General features: G+C 47.8%; 1 protein-coding gene across 2 annotated transcripts in view; it reads left to right on the top strand.

The window, feature by feature from the left end:
• Positions 1-5,486: 5,486 nt before the first annotated feature.
• wnt7bb (wingless-type MMTV integration site family, member 7Bb) overlaps positions 5,487-21,635 on the top strand; it is a gene marked incomplete at both ends in the record, with an annotated part of 31,370 nt that continues 15,221 nt past the window's right edge. Inside the window, 2 exons of one of the 2 annotated variants that reach the window (XM_084450873.1) lie at positions 5,487-5,563; positions 15,074-15,304. In XM_084450873.1, the coding sequence (XP_084306999.1) occupies positions 5,487-5,563; positions 15,074-15,304 (308 nt within the window). Of the gene's footprint in view, positions 5,564-7,450; positions 7,534-15,073; positions 15,305-21,635 lie in introns of those variants that run through there. The other variant, XM_084450872.1, reaches the window with a different exon arrangement.

The following is a 21,635-nucleotide window of genomic DNA, read 5'->3' as shown; positions in this document are numbered from 1 at the left end:
GAGCACTTAATAACATTCAAAAAGACAGTGCGACATATCAGCCTGCGCCTGCCAAAAATACTCTTTTTTTTCTTCACATTTTCCCCCTTCCCTTGCAGAACATTGCACATGAAAAGAGGCAGATAGAATTGTGAAATAGTTTTTCTGACAGTTAAAACTTTTGCTGCTGTATGTATCCCCAAAAGGTCACCAGACTTTCACCAGGTTAAGTAAATTACATATATACGCCGCTCAAAGAAATTAAGGGAACGCCAGTCATCATTCATCATTGTGGATCTCCATGATCGAATTAACCAAGTTGAAAATCTTTATGATTACAATTCGCAATTGTGCAATTCGCCAAGAACATAATGACGGTCAATAGAAACCACAATCATTAACCCATTGAGGGCTGGATGTGATTAAGTATGAGTAAGTGTTCCCTTAATATTTTTAATCAGTATATATATAAAGCTGCTTTATACATTTTGATTTGTTAATACTGATAACTTATTTGACCATCAAAAATCTTTGTTGTATGGGTAGGTTGGTTTCGTTCTCTCCCCCCAGGCTCGGGGCCGAGGGGCTATCTTTTCACCACTCCGAGCCTGGGTGAGGGGGTCACCCGGGCTATATATCCGGGCACACCTCCAGGAGCCATGTCACCGTTTCATCATCCACGACCGTCAGGCCACGCATTCCATTGGGTGTCTGGTATATTGGACAGTCCTGGATGACGTGGTCTGCGGTTTGTTCCTCAGCACCACACTCGCACGACGCACAGGATGCCAAGCCCCATTTGTGCATCGATGAGCGGAAGCGTCCGACGTCGGTCTGGAGACGGTTAGGCCTCACCCACGCCGGTCTGGGTAAGTCCATCCCAGCAGGAGATCCCATGCAGCTGGCACAAAAGGGTGTCTCGACTTGAGACGCCGGGGAGGCTCCGCTGTTGCAGTGAGCCTGTCGTGGAGCAGGTGATTAGGCTCCACGGCCCGGCAGGCCAGACGTGCTGTGGTTTCTGTGCGGCGAAGGCCAGCGGGCTGGATGCCTGCGAGGATGGGAAGGTTGTCCACAGGAGTGGGACGCAGGCATCCTGTCACAATGCGCAAGGCTTCGTTTATAGGTGGATCGATGAGGCGGTGGAGTAGACCAGGGCTAGGGCTGCCGTATGCAGTGTTTTTGTGCCGGCACCCCTGCCTAAATAGACCAGTTGCCCCATTAATGCAACACGAGCTGGTAACTTCTTGTGCAGTGACTCGAGGTGTCGGTGGAACATGAGCGACCTGTCCAATGTCACGGCGAGATAGGTTGGTTCGAGTTCCATTGATGTGTATTTGGAGCTCACGTTTATCTTCCTTGTTGTTAAGGTGGAAGGGTGCTGACACCGTCTTTGCCTCGCTGAGCTTCAATCATTTACGGAAGTATGCCGCTAGCGTCTGCATGTCCTGGCTCGGGGTCTCCTCCACGGCCTGCCAGTCTCCAGCAGAGTACACCAGCGCAAGTTCGTCTGAGTAGGCGTACTTCCTGGAGACTGTGTTCGGCAGGTCGTAGGTGTAGATGTTATAAAGGAGGGGGGGCAGGACAGATCCCTGGGAGACGCCACTCTTAAGGCATTGCAACCGGCTTCGCTGTCTGCTACCGGTGGTGAGGGTAAAGCTGCGGTTTCGGACAAGCTCCATGATCATGCAGACCATGTGCCTGTCTAGCAGCAGGTGGAGCAGCTTGCAGGTGAGGCCGTGGTGCCATACTGTGTCGTAGGCAGCCGCCAGGTCTATAAAGATGGCTCCGGCCTTCTTTTTGGCCGAAAAGCTGTAATCGATGACTTGAGTCCCACTGTACATCACTTTGGTCAACCACTGTTGTTTTTAAATGTGCTTTATTAATAAAGTTTGACTTGACTTGATCTCCCACGTCGGAACCCAGCCTGCTCCTTTGGGAGCAGCGGGTCGAAAATTGGTTCGACTCGGGCGTTGATGAGGCGCTCGAGAATCTTGAAGGGGATACATAGCAGAGAGGTAACTCTTGGGGTCCCCTTCAGGCTTGTTCAGTTTAGGGATTGCGACAACTAGGGCTCTTCTCCATATTTTGGGGATCTTGAGTTTGGCGGCAGCACGAAGAGAGGACGTTCTTAACCAGGACTTCAAGGCAGGCGTGGCATGGAGTATAAGCTCCAGACAGATAGAATCAGGCCCCGGAGCTTTCCCTGGCTTTACATGCTGGAGGGCAGCAGCGAACTCCTCCAGTGTGAATTCACCCGAGATGTTACCACCGCTAGGAGTTGTAGCCTTCCAGAGGCCAGACATTTCTTTTGCCACGAGACGTGACGATTTGCGGTCTTTGCCCTTGTATGTCCCACTTTTCACAAATAGTGATGCGATTTTGTTTGCAGAGATGGGGCAGTGACGGGGGAGTGTCTAGACCTACCAGTGAGGTTGTTAAGGATGCTCCATGCCTTGCGGCTGTAGTGTGAGAAGTCGATGGAGTTAATGACCTCCTTCCAGCGCTCTTGCCTACTTCGGCTTTCACTTGTCTTGACAGCAGGGCAGAAGCAAGCCTGTCTGATTCAGCTCCTCGGGGGGCCCGGAGGAAGGCACAGTAGAGACTCTCGCACTCCACATTGCAGTACGGTTTGTAGCTGTTGCGACATCCGCATGGGATGGATTTTTTGGCCGCTTTCACCAGTATGCTGCAGAGTTCCCGGTACGCCTTATCCACATTGTTGGTGTTAGGTGGTTAGCTGGAACTTTCCTAGCATGTGTCTATGAGGGAGCCGGTTATCAACGTTGACACTCGCGAATGCCGGTGAGGATTCGTCACGGTTTTCCAGCGACCGGAGACAAAGCTGGCTGCGCCCTTGGGATCGTACAACAGGGCCAGGCTGTTGTTAGCTGCCCAAACAGCTAGGTTCTCTCTGTCGGGTGTATTGGTGCTGTACCCCCAATCCTCCTGCTGGCAGTTGAAGTCGCCAGCATAGAGACAAGAGCAGGGGAAGACTGGGAGATACGCTGGTGTGATTCGCGAGGGTGGAGGCTTGTAGACGTTGACGATTTTAAGTCACAAACAACCACTCAATCTCCAAGCCAGTCGAGGATTGTTCGGCGAGAGTCCAGTTCAACCTTTGGTGAGCAGAGCAAGCTCCGCCGGCTACCCTCCCCACCGGTGGCAGCCGAACACCAGCTGGGTGGTGACCCTCAGTTGGCAGACTTTGCTTCGCTTGTGGTGGTTAATCGCAACTACTGACGGGGGTGCGCCACAAGAAGGTGTCTGCCTTGCCCCCCCCAGTTCTGAAAAATCTGGGGGGGGCATGTAAAATGGCATGTAAAATGTAAAACATTTTACATCACATCTACAATGTGATGTAAAATGACATGAGGGTGCGTTATCATACATCCTATGACTTGCTCATATGTATACTTTCATTCTTAAGTGCTCATCGTTGCTTCTGTCCTCGAAGCTCTAAAGTTAAACAAACACTACGCCTTGCCACTCCAGTGTCTTGTGTGTGTGTGTGTGTGTGTGTGTGAGAGAGAGAGAGAGAGAGAGAGAGAGAGAGAGAGAGAGAGAGAGAGAGAGAGAGCGTGTGTACTGTATGTCTGTAACATGTCTGCGATGACCGTGCACGGCGGGTGACAAACAGCCCTGACGCACATTGTCCCTGGTCTTTGAGGATTCAGCTTAATAAAATATGTTGGCCCTTTGAACATTTTAATTAAGCTAAACAGGACCATCCCCACCCTGCCTCGACCCAGAGCAACAGTACGTTTGAAGACAAACAAGGCCATCTTTTACGGGGAGACATCAAATATGTGTCTTTTTATGTCACCCTGGTTCTTTATGTTGACTTCATTACTTCTGAAATCCATCTGGTATTTTGATGGCCATGTTTTGAAGGAAAGGCCTGCGGACCACAAAGCAAGGATGTCTTGAAACAAAGGTTTCAGCGGTTTCCTCTGTTCCTCGTGGTCAACAACAATTCACTGCGCAAGGACGTCTCATGTCTGTAATTTCAGTTTATGCGGTAATTATTAAACCAGTTTGGACATTTTCATGCTTATAGTTTTGTGCAAATATGCTATATGACTTATGTGTTGTTTTAACAAAATATTTCACAGTCATAAAACCTTGAAGACATGCATAATTTCTTTGCAAGTCGTTGCCTGCAATACAAATAATTTTGAATCATTTATAGCAAAGTTCAAAGTGCACCCCACAGTATTTGCATATTATGAAACCTACGTGCCAAAACATCAGATAATATTATATAATATCAGCAAATAACAATTAATTAACCTGTTGACAGGTGATATTTTATGTATTTTGTCATGTACTGGATGTTTAAGTGTCTTTAAGTATCTCCAAACCCGTTATCAAATATACATGTATTTTTACAGAGCTGTATCTAACACAGCAAAGGGACACCAGCCATTGTGCTGTTGGGTCCTCGGAGTTACAAGATGTCGCCTCTTACCACCAGGGGGTGTTTTCCAGAGTAGGCTACAGCTCGGATACTCAGGAAGAGAGCACAACTTTGAGCATCACACAGGTATCCTATTCTTCATCATCTTCCTTTCTTGGAAGCTTAAAACAATTAAACGGTCAATATTTCACACTAAGCACATCCCTGCCCATTCAATTATAAACATGGGTAATGTTGATCTCATTTATTATTGTTGATATTGTTCGGCTTTAGATCAAAAAGATAAATAACAACAATGTTGTGTAAATATCATGCTATAAATTCATTATCAAGCTATGGCAAATTAATCAGCTTATCTAACGATGACTAATTCCTTGTCTCACTACTTGAGATGGGCATAACTAGTAAAGGGTGGTTGGTGGGCAACGGCCTAAGTCGCCATCTCTCTTATACCAGTATATAAGGAAGTTCCAATTCCTTCCCCTGTTTAATTCTGTGGCTGTACAACAAGTGCACGTGTTCAGCTCAGCACTGAAGCCCTTCCCATCCGCTGCATATCCATGCAGATTGAGAGGAGGAGGCGTGGAGAGCTTTTGTTACCTGTACCCATTAGAATACCTGCAGCTACATGGAAAGAATTTAAGATGTCGTCAATAGAGAGGGACTGCAAGCGATGTGTCAAGGCTTCTGTACAAACGATATTCCTGCAATCTGGGTACCGCTGCACCCGGTGTAATTTTACCTGGCGTTAAAGAACAAATGAGAATTCATCATGCTATGTAACCCTATTTTTAAACTGAGGACGAAAACATTAACGCTTCCTTGGAGAACTCGTTCACCTCTCGACACCGTTCCCTCGCTCATGTTGCGTTTCCGAACCCTTTAATCACCTTTTGGAACAAACAACCTCACCTCGCGGCTCACCTGTGCACGCAGAACATGGATTTTAGACGGTTTAAGATTTCAAAGGAGTTAATCATTGAATTCGTGGAGAACAAAACTCATATTTGCATCTGGAAAGGTTGAACTGCACATGTGAAAGCAAGCGTGACCACTTGATTATAGTGAATGGCCCGTCCTCGAAGTGGGAATGATCATGCAGAGACCCCTGCGACGGTGGAGATTCTACGTGTTCTTGTGTTTTGGCATCATTTACCTGAGGCTTGGGTGAGTGTGAATGTCATCGTGTTTATTCATTCGTTTATCTTGTTTACTCTGTGTGGTTAGTGTATTCACTTGCATGTGAAATGCAATGTAGGTTATCAATCAACGTGTGTGGACTGGACACTGATGCCCTCTGACCGATTGACTTTACTGGTTTCAGCCAAAATTCGCCTTCTAGCCGATTGAGGCGTGCGTAAATGTGTGCAGTTATTCAACAATTGGCACTATATCGGATTGATTCGTGTTATTGTCAATGGTTGGTCATCCCCTCTCGAGTGTAGGTTTGTTCTTCTCTGTGGGCTCCAGCTCACTGCATACCTTCATTAATAGCGGCAGGCGAGCTGTATTTCCACATTCCATTGCCCAGACTGAGTTTTTACCTGTTTTGTGCAACAGGCCTACCTCACCTTGATGCACGCCAATGACTTATATCTTCTTGTCTGTTCACAATATGATAGCAAAGTTCTATTTGTTATTACTATTATTATTAATTACCATGTTATTACGTTTGTCCTGTCTGTTTTGTGAAATAGCATTCATGCAATTAGGCTATAGCCTTATATATAGAACTAGTTACTTTAATTTAGGCCTAGCCTACTATGTTGTCAGCTTTTCGGGTTATAATTGGAGCTATAATACATGAAGCTAACGCTGCAGTGCCCCCTTTGAAATTCTCAAATCCATTAATCTGCCAGACTACTGTAATATGACAAGAATTCACAAACTTTTGTTATCTTAGCAAAAACAACAGGTGTAATCCCTCCGCGTGCGTTGCTGGTGTGGGCCCTCATGATGTCAAATAACAAACGGCATGTCTGACATGTCCAATAACACATCTCTGCATGGCTCTGTCACGCACCTGGAGTAGCTCATGGAGGGTGCTCTTCGGTCTCCAGGAGTGTTCAGTCGACATTTCAAACTTCAGAAGCGAAAAAACGTCACATTACGTGAACATTCAACTGATATCTCAAGGGTTTATCAAGCCTGCTCTTCCCGCGCAATTCCTCCCTTGTTGTGCGTCCTGGGGAAGTCTTTCACGATGCCCTCTTCACACGCAAGGACTGAGTCTGCAGGTGAAGAGTGATGTCAGGTTGGGCTGAGGCGAGAGTGCAGAGAGAGCGCTTCACTCCACATGTTCATCTCGCTCTAGTCTAGATCATATGACATGCTTAACTCAAATGCAATAATGCCAGATATCAATTAATTCTGAAGCCTATAATTAGCTTATACATAGTCTAGCCTACATGTTGTCACGTTTTCGTTTATGTAGCCTAGTGCATCACCTATGACTTGGTGACACTTCGGCAGTAGGCCCCACATGTATAGGCCCTAGTGATTAATTAGGCTATAACTGTAGGCTACATTTAATGCTTGCACACCAAATCTGATGGCGCAAAGCGGGAATGATGCTACAGTCACTGTGTCAGAGTATGTTTACGTTTGCCTCAGATTTAGTGAATGAAAGCCCTGTCCAGTGGAATGGATCAGTGTCACCCTATTGTCCTGTTGTGGCGCAGAAGTGGGCGGATAGCAGTGTCTCTCTCTGCCCAATGGCAGCCACGAGCCTCAGAGAGTGGAGAAAGGCACTTTTCTGCCATCCAAAATCCCTAAAACCATCATCATTCCGGCTCGGGAACCACACTCTGTAACTGCCTCTACCGCTGAGAGATGACAGAGCCAATCTCCGCGCCCGCAGCACACTCACGGCCCTGGGAGCTAGGAGCTGCATAGCACCGCCACTCAAGCAAGCACCACAGACTCATCGCACCAAACTGGAGTCCGCTTTTTTGATTTTGAGCAAGGGGAACTAAAACGCGCGACAGGAATTAAGGAGTTTATTCTTTTTTTTTTCTCACTCAATCCCAAAGCGGCCATTTGTTCAATGTCATCATGATCATCTTCTCGTCGCGCAGTGTACTGCTGTCAGTCTACTATCCACAGATCTTCCTCATCCTCACGAGTGGGAGCTACCTGTAAGTTGACCCAATTACCGGGCCCCTAATTAGCCTAATTGTCTGTGTTCGCTCGTGTTCATGCACGGAGTTTATGGTTTGCATTGATACACAGGGTCCATGGGGAACGAGGATATTATTTTGCTGGGGATCTTTCTCCCAAAGAGCACGGAGCGCAGGTTGTTGGATATCATTGGAGAGAATGAAGATATCTTCTTCAGCGAGTCAGAGAGCCCAATTAAGCCCATCCGAAACGATTTCAAAATTATGTATTAAACCTGGTCAATGTAAACTACTCCATAGCTAAATGAGGATAGAAAATTCTGTGAGAGTTTGGGCGCATGCATGAGCACTTTTAGCGCACCGAATGAGATTTAAATAGGCTAGCCTATGTCATTTTAACTAAATTGTACGATATTTTGGCGAAGTCCTTAATCTATTGAACAGTTATTGAAAATATTAAACGCATGCTTGTTGCCTCAAGTAGTGGGGAAATCCAACTAGCCCACGTGGGTATAAAGTGATGAGATGGAGTTGATAACCCCCGCGGCCGTTCCGCAGGTGGTAATGCGCAAGATGTGATGCGTGCGAGTGAAAATATAGGGCTACGTTTTTGTTGTAATCGTTCAGAGCGACATACATTATACTGTAACATTGTTGTTATGACTGTTGGGCACGATTTAGTTTGGCCACAAAGCGGCAGAGATGTTCAAGACAATTGTGATGCAGAGAATATTATTTCATTATTTTCTGTAGAGTAGTCTACAAACTAGAATTGCAGATCAAGGTATGGATAGCTTTTACGCATGCGGGCATGGTTAGCCTACCTGTCAGAACTTGTGAGGGATTATACTTTATGCATTACATCACCGTACTCTTAGTTGCAGATTTTCGAGGTTATAATTTAAACCCACATCTGGCGGAAGGACAATAAAACATATCATGTGATTGACACCCGTTAAAATACTCGCCGAATCAAAAGAACGAGTTGCTCTCGCTGGAGAACACTGCTTTTATTTTAGTCTCTAAAATAATAACTGAAACATACTTTCCCCTTTCCGGCGATGGAGACCCCGAACTTGATACTGAAATAGATGTGGTTTCTGGTCGCAGTTAAAAGTGGGCATGTCTATGTTTAGTGTTGGTTTGCATATTACTGACTATACCATTTGTTTGTTTTTATAATTAAAAATGCTTGAAATGCAGCATACCGCAGTAAAATGTGCGTTTTATGGACGAGGAAGTGTTAAACATGGAATGTGAAATAGAGAGTGCGATACCCCCATCATCGAGTGTTCTTCTACATCACACATGTGCAGCTAATGTTTATGCGTGTTTAACTCACGGTGAAATTTGTTGAGCTGCATGGGTGGCAAATTAGCCTTCTGTAAGGGGATTCCGCAAAGCACGCTATCCATTAAGAAGATATCCTACACCTTCGTATCGCATCGTTTAATCCACGTGTAAGAGCTTTTTTGAAATTAAAGTTATAATGGTTTTAGGGTTATCTTTTATCACCTGAGAATTTTGATAGGACAGGACTTTCTGTTTTTGTTGAGAGAAGGCCAACCTGACAGATTTTTTTTTCCAGAGTTCACTAAATAAATCCTCCAGAATTAGTTGCTTCATGAGAAGATTATGTGTTGACACGCTATTTCTTGTTAAGTGTACCTTTGAGCTGAATGTGCAGCGTCAGATCAAAGTGTAGGATTGTGATGGAGTAGGTGTGTGCTGGTGTGTGTGTGTGTGTGTGTGTGTGTGTGTGTGTGTGTGTGTGTGCTGGTGTGTGTGTCAGTGTGGAGAGCCAGCCTTTCCTCAGGTCATAATCCTATGTCATGGAACTGCCCCCCCACCCTCCAACATCCACACACACACACACACACACACACACACACACACACACACACACACACACACACACACACACACACACACACACACACACACACACACACACACACACACACACACACACAGAGTTAGAACCACATGAGTATAGACAGGCAGTTGTAAAGCAGATGGAAGTGCCATACTCCTGTCCAATTTCGATGACGGTCTCTAATCGATTTAATTCAAACATTTAATTATTCATTGAGGTTATACTCTACGTTTGACTCTTTTCGGGTTCTTAGCTTTGTTTGGGTCTTAGTTCTTATTTTGCTCTGGTTCTCCTCTTGAAATGCTGGTCTGTGGGGACCTCATGGTTGATACAAGTATTGAATCCTGAGACAGATGTAAATCATTTTGTAAAGTATAATCAATATGGTGGCTTAAAGAGGAGTAATTCTTGTCAAAACAATTGCCTTTTATTCACCTGTTGTCACTGATAGCCTTGTGATTGCCCGCCACCCGATACTGATGGAGTATGACAGTGTATTCAAGTTCTACTGGGTCTCTCTCCTCAAAGCCTCTAATTGGAACGGGCTCTCTGGGTTTGAAACCGAGGCTACAGTATGACCGAGTGGTCCCAGACTGCCAGTGTGCACACAGAATCGTCACTAAGCAAACAGAATCGCATTTGTGCACTTTGATGATGCAGGGATTTAGAGGCTTAAGTATGGAATGCCCTGTTTTGCATTGTCTGATGGTTTTGTGAGGCCGTGCCCAGCAGTGATTCTGTGAATTGGCAGGTGGAAGTAGCAAGAGTTAACGGAAGGGAAGACACTTACTTCCACAAAAGATAAATAGCATTTTCATTTAAGTCTTTTAGTCACTTTAACGTTGGCGCACCGTGACTTACTGAAAGAAAGATGTACAAGAGTTGTATACTTTATGAATACAGTTTTTGGCACTGACGAATAACTCACCTGTCTCAGTGTATACCAGTATACTGTAACCAAATTAACTTATAATTATCCCTATCCATCCATATGTGTAGCCTATATAACCAAGTGGACTTTAGATTGTCCCTATCCATCAGGTGCACTGTTTACATCTTATGGACAACAGCAGTTCAATAGTACAAGTTCAGATTAAGATTGAAATAGTATTTTAAATCATTTCAAATACTTACCTGTGCCATACCTTGATTGATCTTTCCTGGCACTGTGGAACCAATGGACTGGTCCCAAAAATTGAAACTCCACAAACCTGATATTCTAGATAGACTCAAGCAAGTGTTCAACGTATTTGCAAGGATTTCCAATAATATTTTGACTCAGGTCTGAAGTAAATATTTTTTCTGTGAACCCTATAGGTCCAAAGGTCAAGAGAGGTCATGGATTTTAAATAACATAATTTGACTGGATATCTATTGGCAACAGGAATCAATTCCCTCTATGGACTTGAATGAGACACTGAGGTCCTGGTTATCAAGCTGTTACAGAAGTGAGGGGATTGTCATGCATAGTTTATTCTATTGCACATTAATTATGCACATTCTACCGGACATTCAACTGAAGATGAGAAATTTGGACTTCTTCGGTACAGTATATGTCCTACACACGTACCCTCATGTTTATAAGCTATCAAGTCAGGATTTGTTTTAATCTCACTTTCTTATGATGGTAATAGTGACTCTACCTTTGCAAAACCATGAACATGTGGCCAAGAGAGGTGCCTTATTCACGCTTCAGTAAATCTTTTGACATTGGGTTTCATTCATGATTAGCTAACTCAGTGGACTTAAGTTTTCACTTTGAAAAGGAGGTCGAGCTCAGTTTTGTCAGATACATGTCATCGTAGTTATGTTTGCAGTTGAACATGTGGTTTTACATTTGAAATTGACGTTGGCCTTTGTGGAGAGAGTTAATTACCAGGAAGGGAACATGGTTGCCCTTAAGCAATTTCCAATCAACATTCACATCTTTTGTTCTCGAAGTCAGGGGGGAATTTACAAAATGTAGTCAAGTCTCTCTCTCTCTCTCCCCTACTCTTCCCTTTCTCTCTCTTCCTCACGCACTCTGTTTTCCCTCACTCACACTCTCTCTCCCTCTCACCCAACCTCTCTCTTTCCCCTCACCAAACCTGTCTCTCCCCCTCACTCACCCTCTCACTCACTCTCACTCACCATCTCTCCCTCTCACTCACCCTCTCTCTCCCTCTCACTCACCATCTCTCCCTCTCACTCACCCTCTCTCTCCTTCTCACCCTCTCTCTCCCTCTCACTCACCCTCTCTCTCCCTCTCACTCACTCTCTCTCCCTCTCACTCACCCTCTCACTCACTCTCACTCACCCTCTCTCTCCCTCTCACCCTCTCTCTCCCTCTCACTCACCCTCTCTCTCTTTCCTCTCACCAAACCTGTCTCTCCCCCTCACTCACCCTCTCTCTCCCTCTCACTCACCCTCTCTCGCCCTCTCACTCACCCTCTCTCTCCCTCTCACTCACCCTCTCTCGCCCTCTCACTCACCCTCTTTCTCCCTCTCACTCACCCTCTTTCTCCCTCTCACTCACCCTCTCTCGCCCTCTCACTCACCCTCTCTCTCCCTCTCACTCACCCTCTCACTCACCCTCTCTCTCCCTCTCACTCACCATCTCTCGCTCTCTCACCCTCTCTCTCCATCTCACTCACCCTCTCTCGCCCTCTCACTCACCCTCTCTCTCCCTCTCACTCACTCTCTCTCGCCCTCTCAACCTCTCTCTCCCTCTCACTCACCCTCTCTCTCCCTCTCACTCACCCTCTCTCTCCATCTCACTCACCCTCTCTCTCCCTCTCACTCACCCTCTCTCTCCCTCTCACTCACCCTCTCTCTCCCTCTCACTCACCCTCTCTCTCCATCTCACTCACCCTCTCTCTCCCTCTCACTCACCCTCTCTCGCCCTCTCACCCTCTCTCTCCCTCTCACTCACCCTCTCTCGCCCTCTCACTCACCCTCTCTCGCCCTCTCACTCACCCTCTCTCTCCCTCTCACTCACCCTCTCTCTCCCTCTCACTCACCCTCTCTCTCCCTCTCACTCACCCTCTCTCGTCCTCTCACTCACCCTCTCTCTCCCTCTCACTCACCCTCTCTCTCCCTCTCACTCACCCTCTCTCTCCCTCTCACTCACCCTCTCTCTCCATCTCTCTCACCCTCTCTCTCCCTCTCACTCACCCTCTATCTCTCACAACCCTCTCTCTCCCTCTCACTCACCCTCTCTCTCCCTCTCACCCTCTCTCGCCCTCTCACCCTCTCTCGCTCTCTCACTCACCCTCTCTCTCCCTCTCACTCACCCTCTCTCTCCCTCTCACTCACCCTCTCTCTCCCTCTCACTCACCCTCTCTCTCCATCTCACTCACCCTCTCTCACCCTCTCTCCCTCTCACTCACCATCTCTCTCACCCAACCTTTTTCTCCCCCCTCACTCAACCTCTCTCTCTCCCTCTCACCTCTCTCTCCCTCACTCCCCCTCTCTCTCACCTAACCGCTCTCTCTCCTCTTTACCCAACCTCTCTCTCTCCCTTTCACCCAACCACTCCCCCCCACCCAACCTCTCTCTCCCCCTCACTCACCTCTCTCTCTCCCTCACTCCCCCTCTATCTCACCTAACCGCTCTCTCTCCTCTTTACCCAACCTCTCTCTCCCTCACTCCCCCTCTCTCTCTCCTCTGTACCCAACCTCTCTCTCTCCCTCACTCCCCCCTCTCCCCTTTATCCAACCTCTCTCTCTCCCTCACTCCCCCCTCTCTCCTCTTTACCCAACCTCTCTCTCTCCCTCACTCCCCTCTCTCTCCTCTTTATCCAACCTCTCTCTCTCCCTCACTCCCCCTCTCTCTCCTCTTTACCCAACCTCTCTCTCCCTCACGCCCCCTCCTCTTTACCCAACCTCTCTCTCTCCCTCACACCCCCTCTCTCTCTCCCCTTTACCCAACCTCTCTCTCTCCCTCACCCCCCCCTCCCCTTTACCCAACCTCTCTCTCTCCCTCACCCCCCCCCTCCCCTTTACCCAACCTCTCTCTCTCCCTCACTCCCCCCCCTCTCCCCTTTACCCAACCTCTCTCTCTCCCTCACTCCCCCCCTCTCCTCTTTACCCAACCTCTCTCTCTCCCTCACCCCCCCCCCCTCCCCTTTACCCAACCTCTCTCTCTCCCTCACCCAACGTTTCTCTCTCCCTCACTCCACATCTCCCCCCCCCCCCCCTCCCCCCCCCCCCCTTCGCCCAACCTCTGTTTTTTGCTGACACACCGCTTGCCTGCTCCGTCCTGCCCGGCTTGTGGTGAATGCCTCGGAGGGCCTACGTCACCCTTCAAAGCTGGCATCCGCCTCCACGCTCCTTAATGGCCCCTTGTCTCTTGACATGTTTGAAAAGGATGTATCTGTAGGCCTCGCACGGCTATAAACACAAGAACATTTTGTTTAGCCGGCCGTCAGCGGCCCCAAACCCGTCCAACATGTCGTGATGTTATCACATCCCGTGAGCCGATCAGATGGGCTCCCCCAAAGTGGAAGGATCGTTGTCTCGTCCGGAGTTATACGACATGATGGTTACATAGGGCTGAGTTTTAACCCTATAGTATCCAACAACCGCACAATACAGCGGGTTATGGGGTCAAATCCCCTGCATAGGCTACAGCCAGGCTTACACTGTACTGTGACACTGTGGATGACGACAAGAAATGTCACAGCGGAAAGTTATTAATAGGCGACGTATTACACCACAATGTGTGTGTTCACTTCACAAACACATAAATCTTGAATTATTAGGGCTTCCATATTTTTGCGTGACTTCTCTGTCGGGATGTGAACCCTGGATCCATCTTTAGAAGCCCAGTTACAAATTAGAGCATCTCCGTGCCAAGTCTTGCCCAGCTTCTCTCGTGCCTGGAAACAATTCCTCCCACGTTACCTAAAAATTAACGCAAAACCTCAACTCATTTCTCTAGTGTCGCCTGCCAAACCGATGTGGGGAGACATTGTCAGCAAGCAAATAAATACAATGTCAGTTTTTTTTTCTTGGGGCTGTTTTAGCATGTCTAGCTAGTGTTATTTTTCTGTGTTGTTGGTTTCAGAGGTTCCCTTTGAATCACTTCTAATCCATTAAAGCGAAATATTTGTGCAGCACAGCACACAGTTACAGAGGAATTCTCATCAATCATTGGTTGAATTTGAATCCTATCCTGAGGAGATTCATATGTGTGACTCAGTCTGTCTATACTCCTGTGGTTCTAACTCATTGTGTGTGTGTGTGTGCGTGTGTGTGTGTGTGTGTGTGTGTGTGTGTGCGTGTGTGTGCGCCCGAATGTGTGTGTGTGTGTGCGTGTGTATATGTGTGTGTATGTGTTGTGGCACATCTGAATGTGTGTGTGTGTGTGCCTGAATGTGTGTGTGTGCCTGAATGTGTGTGTGTGCCTGAATGTGTGTGTGTGTATGTGTGCCTGAATGTGTGTGTGTGTGTGTATGTGTGTGTGTGTGTGTGTGTGCCTGAATGTGTGTGTGTGTGCGTCCGAATGTGTGTGTGTGTGTGTGTGTGTGTGCCTGAATGTGTGTTTGTGTGTGTGCCTGAATGTGTGTATGTGTGTGTGTGTGCCTGAATGTGTGTGTGTGTGTGTGTGCGTCCAAATGTGTGTTTGTGTGTGTGCCTGAATGTGTGTGTGTGTGTCTGAATGTGTGTGTGTGTGTGCGCGCATCTCACTCTATCTCCACAGGGCCCTGTCCTCTGTGGTGGCTCTGGGTGCCAACATCATCTGCAACAAGATCCCCGGGCTGGCCCCTCGCCAGCGGGCCATCTGCCAGAGCCGCCCGGACGCCATCATCGTGGTGGGCGAGGGCGCCCAGCTGGGCATCAATGAGTGTCAGTACCAGTTCCGCTACGGCCGCTGGAACTGCTCCGCCCTGGGGGAGAGGACGGTCTTCGGACAGGAGCTGCGAGTAGGTCAGTCTGGGTCCTGTCTGGGGCTCTGTCTCTGCAGGGTGGGACTGCTCTTCTCCTCTCTGCTCTGCTGTGTGGGTGTTTGGGATGGTGTCCTCTATTTCTAATCAGTCAGTCAATCAATCAATCAACCAATCAACCAATCAATCAATCAATCAATCAACCAATCAATCAACCAATCAACCAATCAATCAATCAAATGATACTGTAGAATGGTGGGCAAATTGTTATTGAGAGATGCTGGGCTTTACATGCTATTTATTTGCATGGAAGCTTAACTTAGAAGATACGATTGGAAGTGGCAGAAGGCAGAATACAGCCTTTAGCCATGGCCTTCGATATCATCCTACACGAAATCATCCTACACGATATCATCCTACACGATATCATCCTACACGGCACGAATGGCCTAACAGAGGATATATTCTGTCTTGTATTCTCCCAATGATAAAAAAGAGCCGAAATAGAGCACCAGTTAGACAGCACTAGTCCCCTCTCTCTCTCTCTCTCTCTCTCTCTCCCTCTCTCTCTCTCTCTCTCTCTCTCTCTCCACTCTGGGCTCTCCCCAAGCCAAACCCACGCTACACACATCACAGAGTCAGACTTTAACCAACAACACACAGACCTCTTTGACTCGCACTCTATTGTAGAACCATTCACACTGGTCTGGCTGCTTTCTCTCTCTCTCTCTCTCTCTCTCTCTCCCTCTCTCCCTCTCTCTCAAGCAAACAGCATAATGTGTTACCATTCCTGCAGAGTCTCAGTGCCTCTTCGCTGCAGTTCACACTGGTTGCGCGTCTCCAGGCCGGTCGTGAGAGATCTGTTGATGTAAGATTTGCATCGAAACGTCTGGTTAGGGCCATGCCGCACATTGCTGGCTGCACCGGAGTTGTGGAAAGGTTACCAAAAGCACTAAAGCTTAATGGGGGAAAAGTAGGGTTGAAAAATGATATGTTAAAATGAGGAGACAACTAATGGTATTATTGTAGCGAACCCAAATTATAGATGGACACACATCTGTTGCTAATCTGGCTAAATTGGTTGTGTCCATTCCCTGCTGCTTTGTGTGTGCGTGTGCGCGTGTGTGTGTTTGTGTGCATGCCGTGTGTGTTTGTGTGCGTGTGTGTTTGTGTGTTTGTGTGCATGCACGTGTGTGTTTGTGTGCATGCATGTTTGTGTGCGTACAGTACATATGTGTGTGTGTGTTTGCGTGCATGCACGTGTGTTTGCGGGCATGCTTGTGTGTGTTTGTGTGCGTACAGTACATAATGTGTGTGTTTGTGTGCATGCACGTGTGTTTGCGTGCATGCATGTGTGTGTTTGTGTGCATACGTGTGTGTGTGTGTGTGTGTGTCTGTGTATTATAATGTACATACGGGCAGAGAGAGCTACAAGCAGACAAAACATTTACATTTGCTGTGCTTTTGTTCAAAACCCCACATTCCGCAGAACTCTCTTGCATGGCTTTGTTTTACAGGGACTTTTATACATTTCCTTTCATTTAGAGAAGTTTTGTTGCTGTTAAAGTGTGGTTTTCGACTGTGCATTTAATCCAATGGCTCTGTTAACAATCACCGCCATTTAGGAGCGGCTGACTTAGCTCCAGACCCTCTAAAAGCATTTCTCTTTGTTGTAAATGTGGCGTTCTTTGTAATGGATCTCCACTTCTTTTCTCCGTGGCCTCCGCGTCTCCCCATCGCGCTCCTCTCTACCCCCTCCTCAGTGGGACTTGTTCGCCACCGAGAGACCGATCGGGTTGTGTGCTCCTCTTTGGGGTCGGCGGAGTATCATCTCGCTTGTTTTCTGTTTTCTCCGTTGTAAAAAGCACCAGGTACCGTTTTTTAGCGGTTCTCTGTATCGTTTAAGTCGGCCTGAGCAGTAGTTGGTTTGTTGGGAGAGTTAGACATTGGAGAGACCCTTTTTCAGAGGGAACCATGATAGATATTATGTCGTTCAAACAAACTTGCTTTCATTTTACTGACGTGGAATGTCATCGGATGGTAAATAAACATTCCCTCAGAACTTCAGCCCAGAGATAAGCCAGTGTGGCTCATTAAGAGAGGGTACAGGTCACCGATTGGCTCCTAGGGAAGCATCTCTGAGCCAATAAATGGTGAGGTCACACTCTCCACTACAGTAGGTGGAAAGGTCAGTGGTTGGCGGAGACGGCCCAGGTTCTTACCCTCCCCCTAGGGAACCACCAGGACCACAACTGAAGCATCTCAACTTCCTGTTTGAGAATGTGGAAAAGTGGCTCATTTAGTGGTTCCTGTCAACACCACGTCAAAGCTGCCATTGGCTTGCTGTCCACCGTTAGCGCGTGTTTTTCATATGCGTTTTTCCATTGTAAGTTATTCCCAATTAGCTAACGAGAGGAGCAGTAGCCATGTCCTCTGACTCGGTCTGTTCTGCACACTACTGTATGTATCACAGTCTTGTTTGGTATGGAATATGAAATCATGGAATACACCCCTCTCAGATAAATGTTCCAGTCCCTATTCCCGAATCTGCAAATTCCCACATCATCATAATCAACTGCGGGGGAAAAAATTCTTGTTCCGCTCGTAGTGAAGTTTTTTCATTTAAATCCCCAAATTATGAACACTAAACCTTTCCCCCTCTCAGCGGTCCAGTCTTAGTTTGGGATTGGGGGAGATGCCGGCGTTTTCTTTCGAGAGCTAAAGATCAGCCGACCGCAAGCCTAATGCATTCTCTCTGCTCTGCCTAGTCTTGGACGTCGTCGGTCACTTTGGACCGGTTCCGTGGTATTGCCTTCGCTTTCCAAGAAAGCACACATTAATAGCTGGGTTATTGAGTATTACAGAACCCCAAATATATTTATTCAATGAAGGAGTCCGTTTCCGAGCTATTCGATTCTGCATTATACTGTAAATATACTGTAAATATGTATATATATAAAGTATATATATCCCTTTAAAAATAACTTTGCACTTTGGCAAATGCTGCATTTTAACACTGGAAGCTGTGGAATAGCACTTGAAAGGATGGATGGATACAGTAGATGGAAAAATGGATCGGACCCCATTGCCTTACAGTCACATCACTCAACAGTTCCTCCGTTGGCTCCCCTGTTCTGTTTGAACAGACAGATCTGAGAACGAGGCCATGAACACTGATGGGGTTTTGTTTGTTCGTTTTCTCTGCAAAGGAACATTTAGCAATCCTTGATCCCCATGCCTGGGAATGGCGTTGGCACGGCGTCTGTACCTCAAGTCCATAAAATGTGGAGTACATTATTTTCTGCTAACTGAAGTGGGTGGTACTGGACGGCATATTAAACCTTATAAAGATTTAATAACAGATTCAGATTCTGAGTTTATTCGTCACATACATAATACAACGCGGTGAAATGTAACAGTCGGCTCCATAGTAGGTATACACACTCGACTAATCTGACACAACAACAGACAAAAGCAATAACAGACAATTGAACACAGTTGAAGTTGAGTCCATTGTGAAGGCAGAGAGGGAAGTAGTAAGTAGTTAGAGCGAGGCAGATGTGAGGGAGAGTAAGGGTGAACGACTTTGTAGTGGTACTCAGCTGCTTACTGTAGCTTCAATACTGTTCTGTGCTGCATAGTGGCTTCACCATAGCGCTTTACGCACGGCTTTCCCTCCTAACTGAATAGTTTCTTACAACCTGTAGTAAATCAGTGACCTATTCTCAATGGTTTTTACACAATAGTGCGCTTACTTTGTGTTTAATGTTTCATACTACTACTGAACTACAAACCTACTGCAGTAGGCCTGTATGATTGCATCATCTGAAGCCGAACTGAGGCAGAAGTGTTATGTGATGGCGTTCTTGTTTCTACTGCAGACTGTGATTCGCTGCTCCATTGCTTACATGACCAATCATCAGATGGCGTGTGATGATGTCACAAAGCCTTATCTTGCGTGACATCACACAGCGTGTTTGTCGTCCACCTGTAACGGACGGACACCCCCGGGCTGAAAGACCCTGAACCTGAACGTCCGCGTCGTTAACGGCCTCAACGCAAACAGCCCACCTCCGCTTGATGTTAGCGTTTAGAACATGAAAACGGACACCTTTCAACGGCTACACTCAGCATCAAAGGCCGATACAACCCCCCCCCCATAAACTGGGCCACTCCAGTTACTCTCTGTTTAACTTTCGAGCCAGTTTGTCACCATTGTGATTCAGGCTTTTCATCTGAAAGAAGGGTTTTGTTGTGCCGACGGTGAAATATTGCAAAAGTTCAATCGCTCTGGCCCCGGCTCATTACACAAGAATGGATGCTGTGCAGGAGGGGGGGGGGGGGGGGGGGGGGAGGGCAAGTTGAACCACTCGGTGTAGCAGGGGCGTTGTGGCGTTTGTGTTATTTCGTACACACGCTAAACGACTCAGATTGGCGTAGCTGCGATAGCGACAGAGGACTCCACGTGTGGGACTCAGTGACGAACAATGGGACTCAGTGTTGTTCCTTTTGTCACGTCATGTGATCCTTACGCTAAAAATACCTGCTCCGTCACCACCGAGGGCGTCAGAAAGCAGGCTATTCTACTCTTTGACCTACATTGCCTGTCTCTCTCTCTCTCTCTCTCTCTCTCTCTCTCCCTCTGCACCTTTCCTGCGCAGCCTGCAGCGGACAGGCCCTGAGTTATAGCCCCCCGAGGTCTGACTTGATACGTTTTTTAAACTCGGACGGAGAAGGCGCGCCAAGGCACCGGCCAGGGGAGCGGGGCGAGAGACATGAGAAATGCCTCAGAGGCCTAATCGCTTGGTCACCGACTGAAAAAGAGGCGGGGGGGGGTGGGGAGGAGGAGGGGGGGGGGGGTTTAGACAAGGGGGAATACCAAACTCTAGGTGGAATGTGGCGAGCTGAGGGGGGTGTGAGGGTGGTAATGGAGGGTGGTGGGGGGGGGGCAGGGAGGGAGAGAGGGATGGATGAGCTCCCATGTCTGTCCCTCCTCCTCCCCTGGGCGCATACAGTATCATCCCCCCCCCCAGCAGGGCCTTCACTCCCACACTGCCCTCGGGGGGAGGGGTGGCGGGGGGGGGGGGGGCACGGGAGGGGGGGGGGGGTCACGGGGCCGCTGGCTGGGCACGGGGACCCGAAAACAGGCGTCTACTCTAGAGCAGATAAAAGATGTGTAAGTCAGCAGGTTGATTGAAATCCACTTGAGTGGAAAGGGCTCCTGGACAGGCACGTACACGATCAGGAGGAGTACCCCTGGCTCACAGCTCCTCCGACAGGGAGGGCGGGGGGAAGGGTCACCCCCCCCTGGCTCACAGCTCCTCCGACAGGGAGGGCGGGGGGAAGGGTCACCCCCCCCTGGCTCACAGCTCCTCCGACAGGGAGGGCGGGGGGAAGGGTCACCCCCCCTGGCTCACAGCTCCTCCGACAGGGAGGGCGGGGGGAAGGGTCACCCCCCCCTGGTTCACAGCTCCTCCGACAGGGAGGGCGGGGGGAAGGGTCACCCCCCCCTGGCTCACAGCTCCTCCGACAGGGAGGGCGGGGGGAAGGGTCACCCCCCCCCACACATAACCGCCACAATACAGACAGCTTTAGGGGGTCTTGTCTTCGCTGCAGCGAGAGAGGTCGGAACCAGGATTCGGGATCATCTTCGAACGAGACACGTTGGATTAACACAGGTGTTTTAAAAGACGTCTAATTCCGCGTCGTGCTTTTTCTTTTGGAACCCCGCAGGTCACAGGGTGCATACATGAGATCCCACTTTGTTTTTCCTGCTTCAAAAAGCCCTCCAAAGCAAAACCGTGCACACTACATGTATTGTATTCTTCTTAGTCCAGTCGAGTATGTTAATATCAACCCGCAGAATAAATTGATCAAATCAGGGATGATTTGGTTGGGGTCGTCTCTCATTCCAGAAGTATTGTGGTGGAGGCTGTGTTTTTCCTGAAGTTGTGGTTTGCTCTGTGTTCCTCTCGTATCCACGCTCTGTTATTATTTGAGACAACCCTCTGGCTTGAGCGCTATAGCTATCTGCTATCAGTGCAAATCAGCTTAACTGATCTCACTGTAATAGTAGATTGAGCTGTCATATTTCAACTCATACAGGCTATGATAGATGGCATTACTTCGCAGAAGATAAGCAGTTTGGTTTAAATGGAATCATCGCCGTTTGCCTAAATTGGGACTCGTCTCCTCAAGTTAAACGCCATCGTTGCAGTAGTGATGAGGCACGACTGAAAAAGGTTGCATGCATTCTCATCAGTATCGTATCTGAGGCTTGTGATTGTAGGACAACACCGTTCTGGATGCCAATTATAAATGAATTGTTCGAGCCCCTTGCTTTTCTCAGAATAGCTTGTGGTGAAACTGGACACTGCA

The sequence above is a fragment of the Borostomias antarcticus genome (genome assembly GCF_949987555.1).
Source record: "Borostomias antarcticus genome assembly, chromosome: 16".
Lineage (NCBI taxonomy): Eukaryota > Metazoa > Chordata > Actinopteri > Stomiiformes > Stomiidae > Borostomias > Borostomias antarcticus.
Note: the sequence above shows the minus strand (reverse complement) of the source record. Positions and strands in the feature narration are given on the sequence as shown.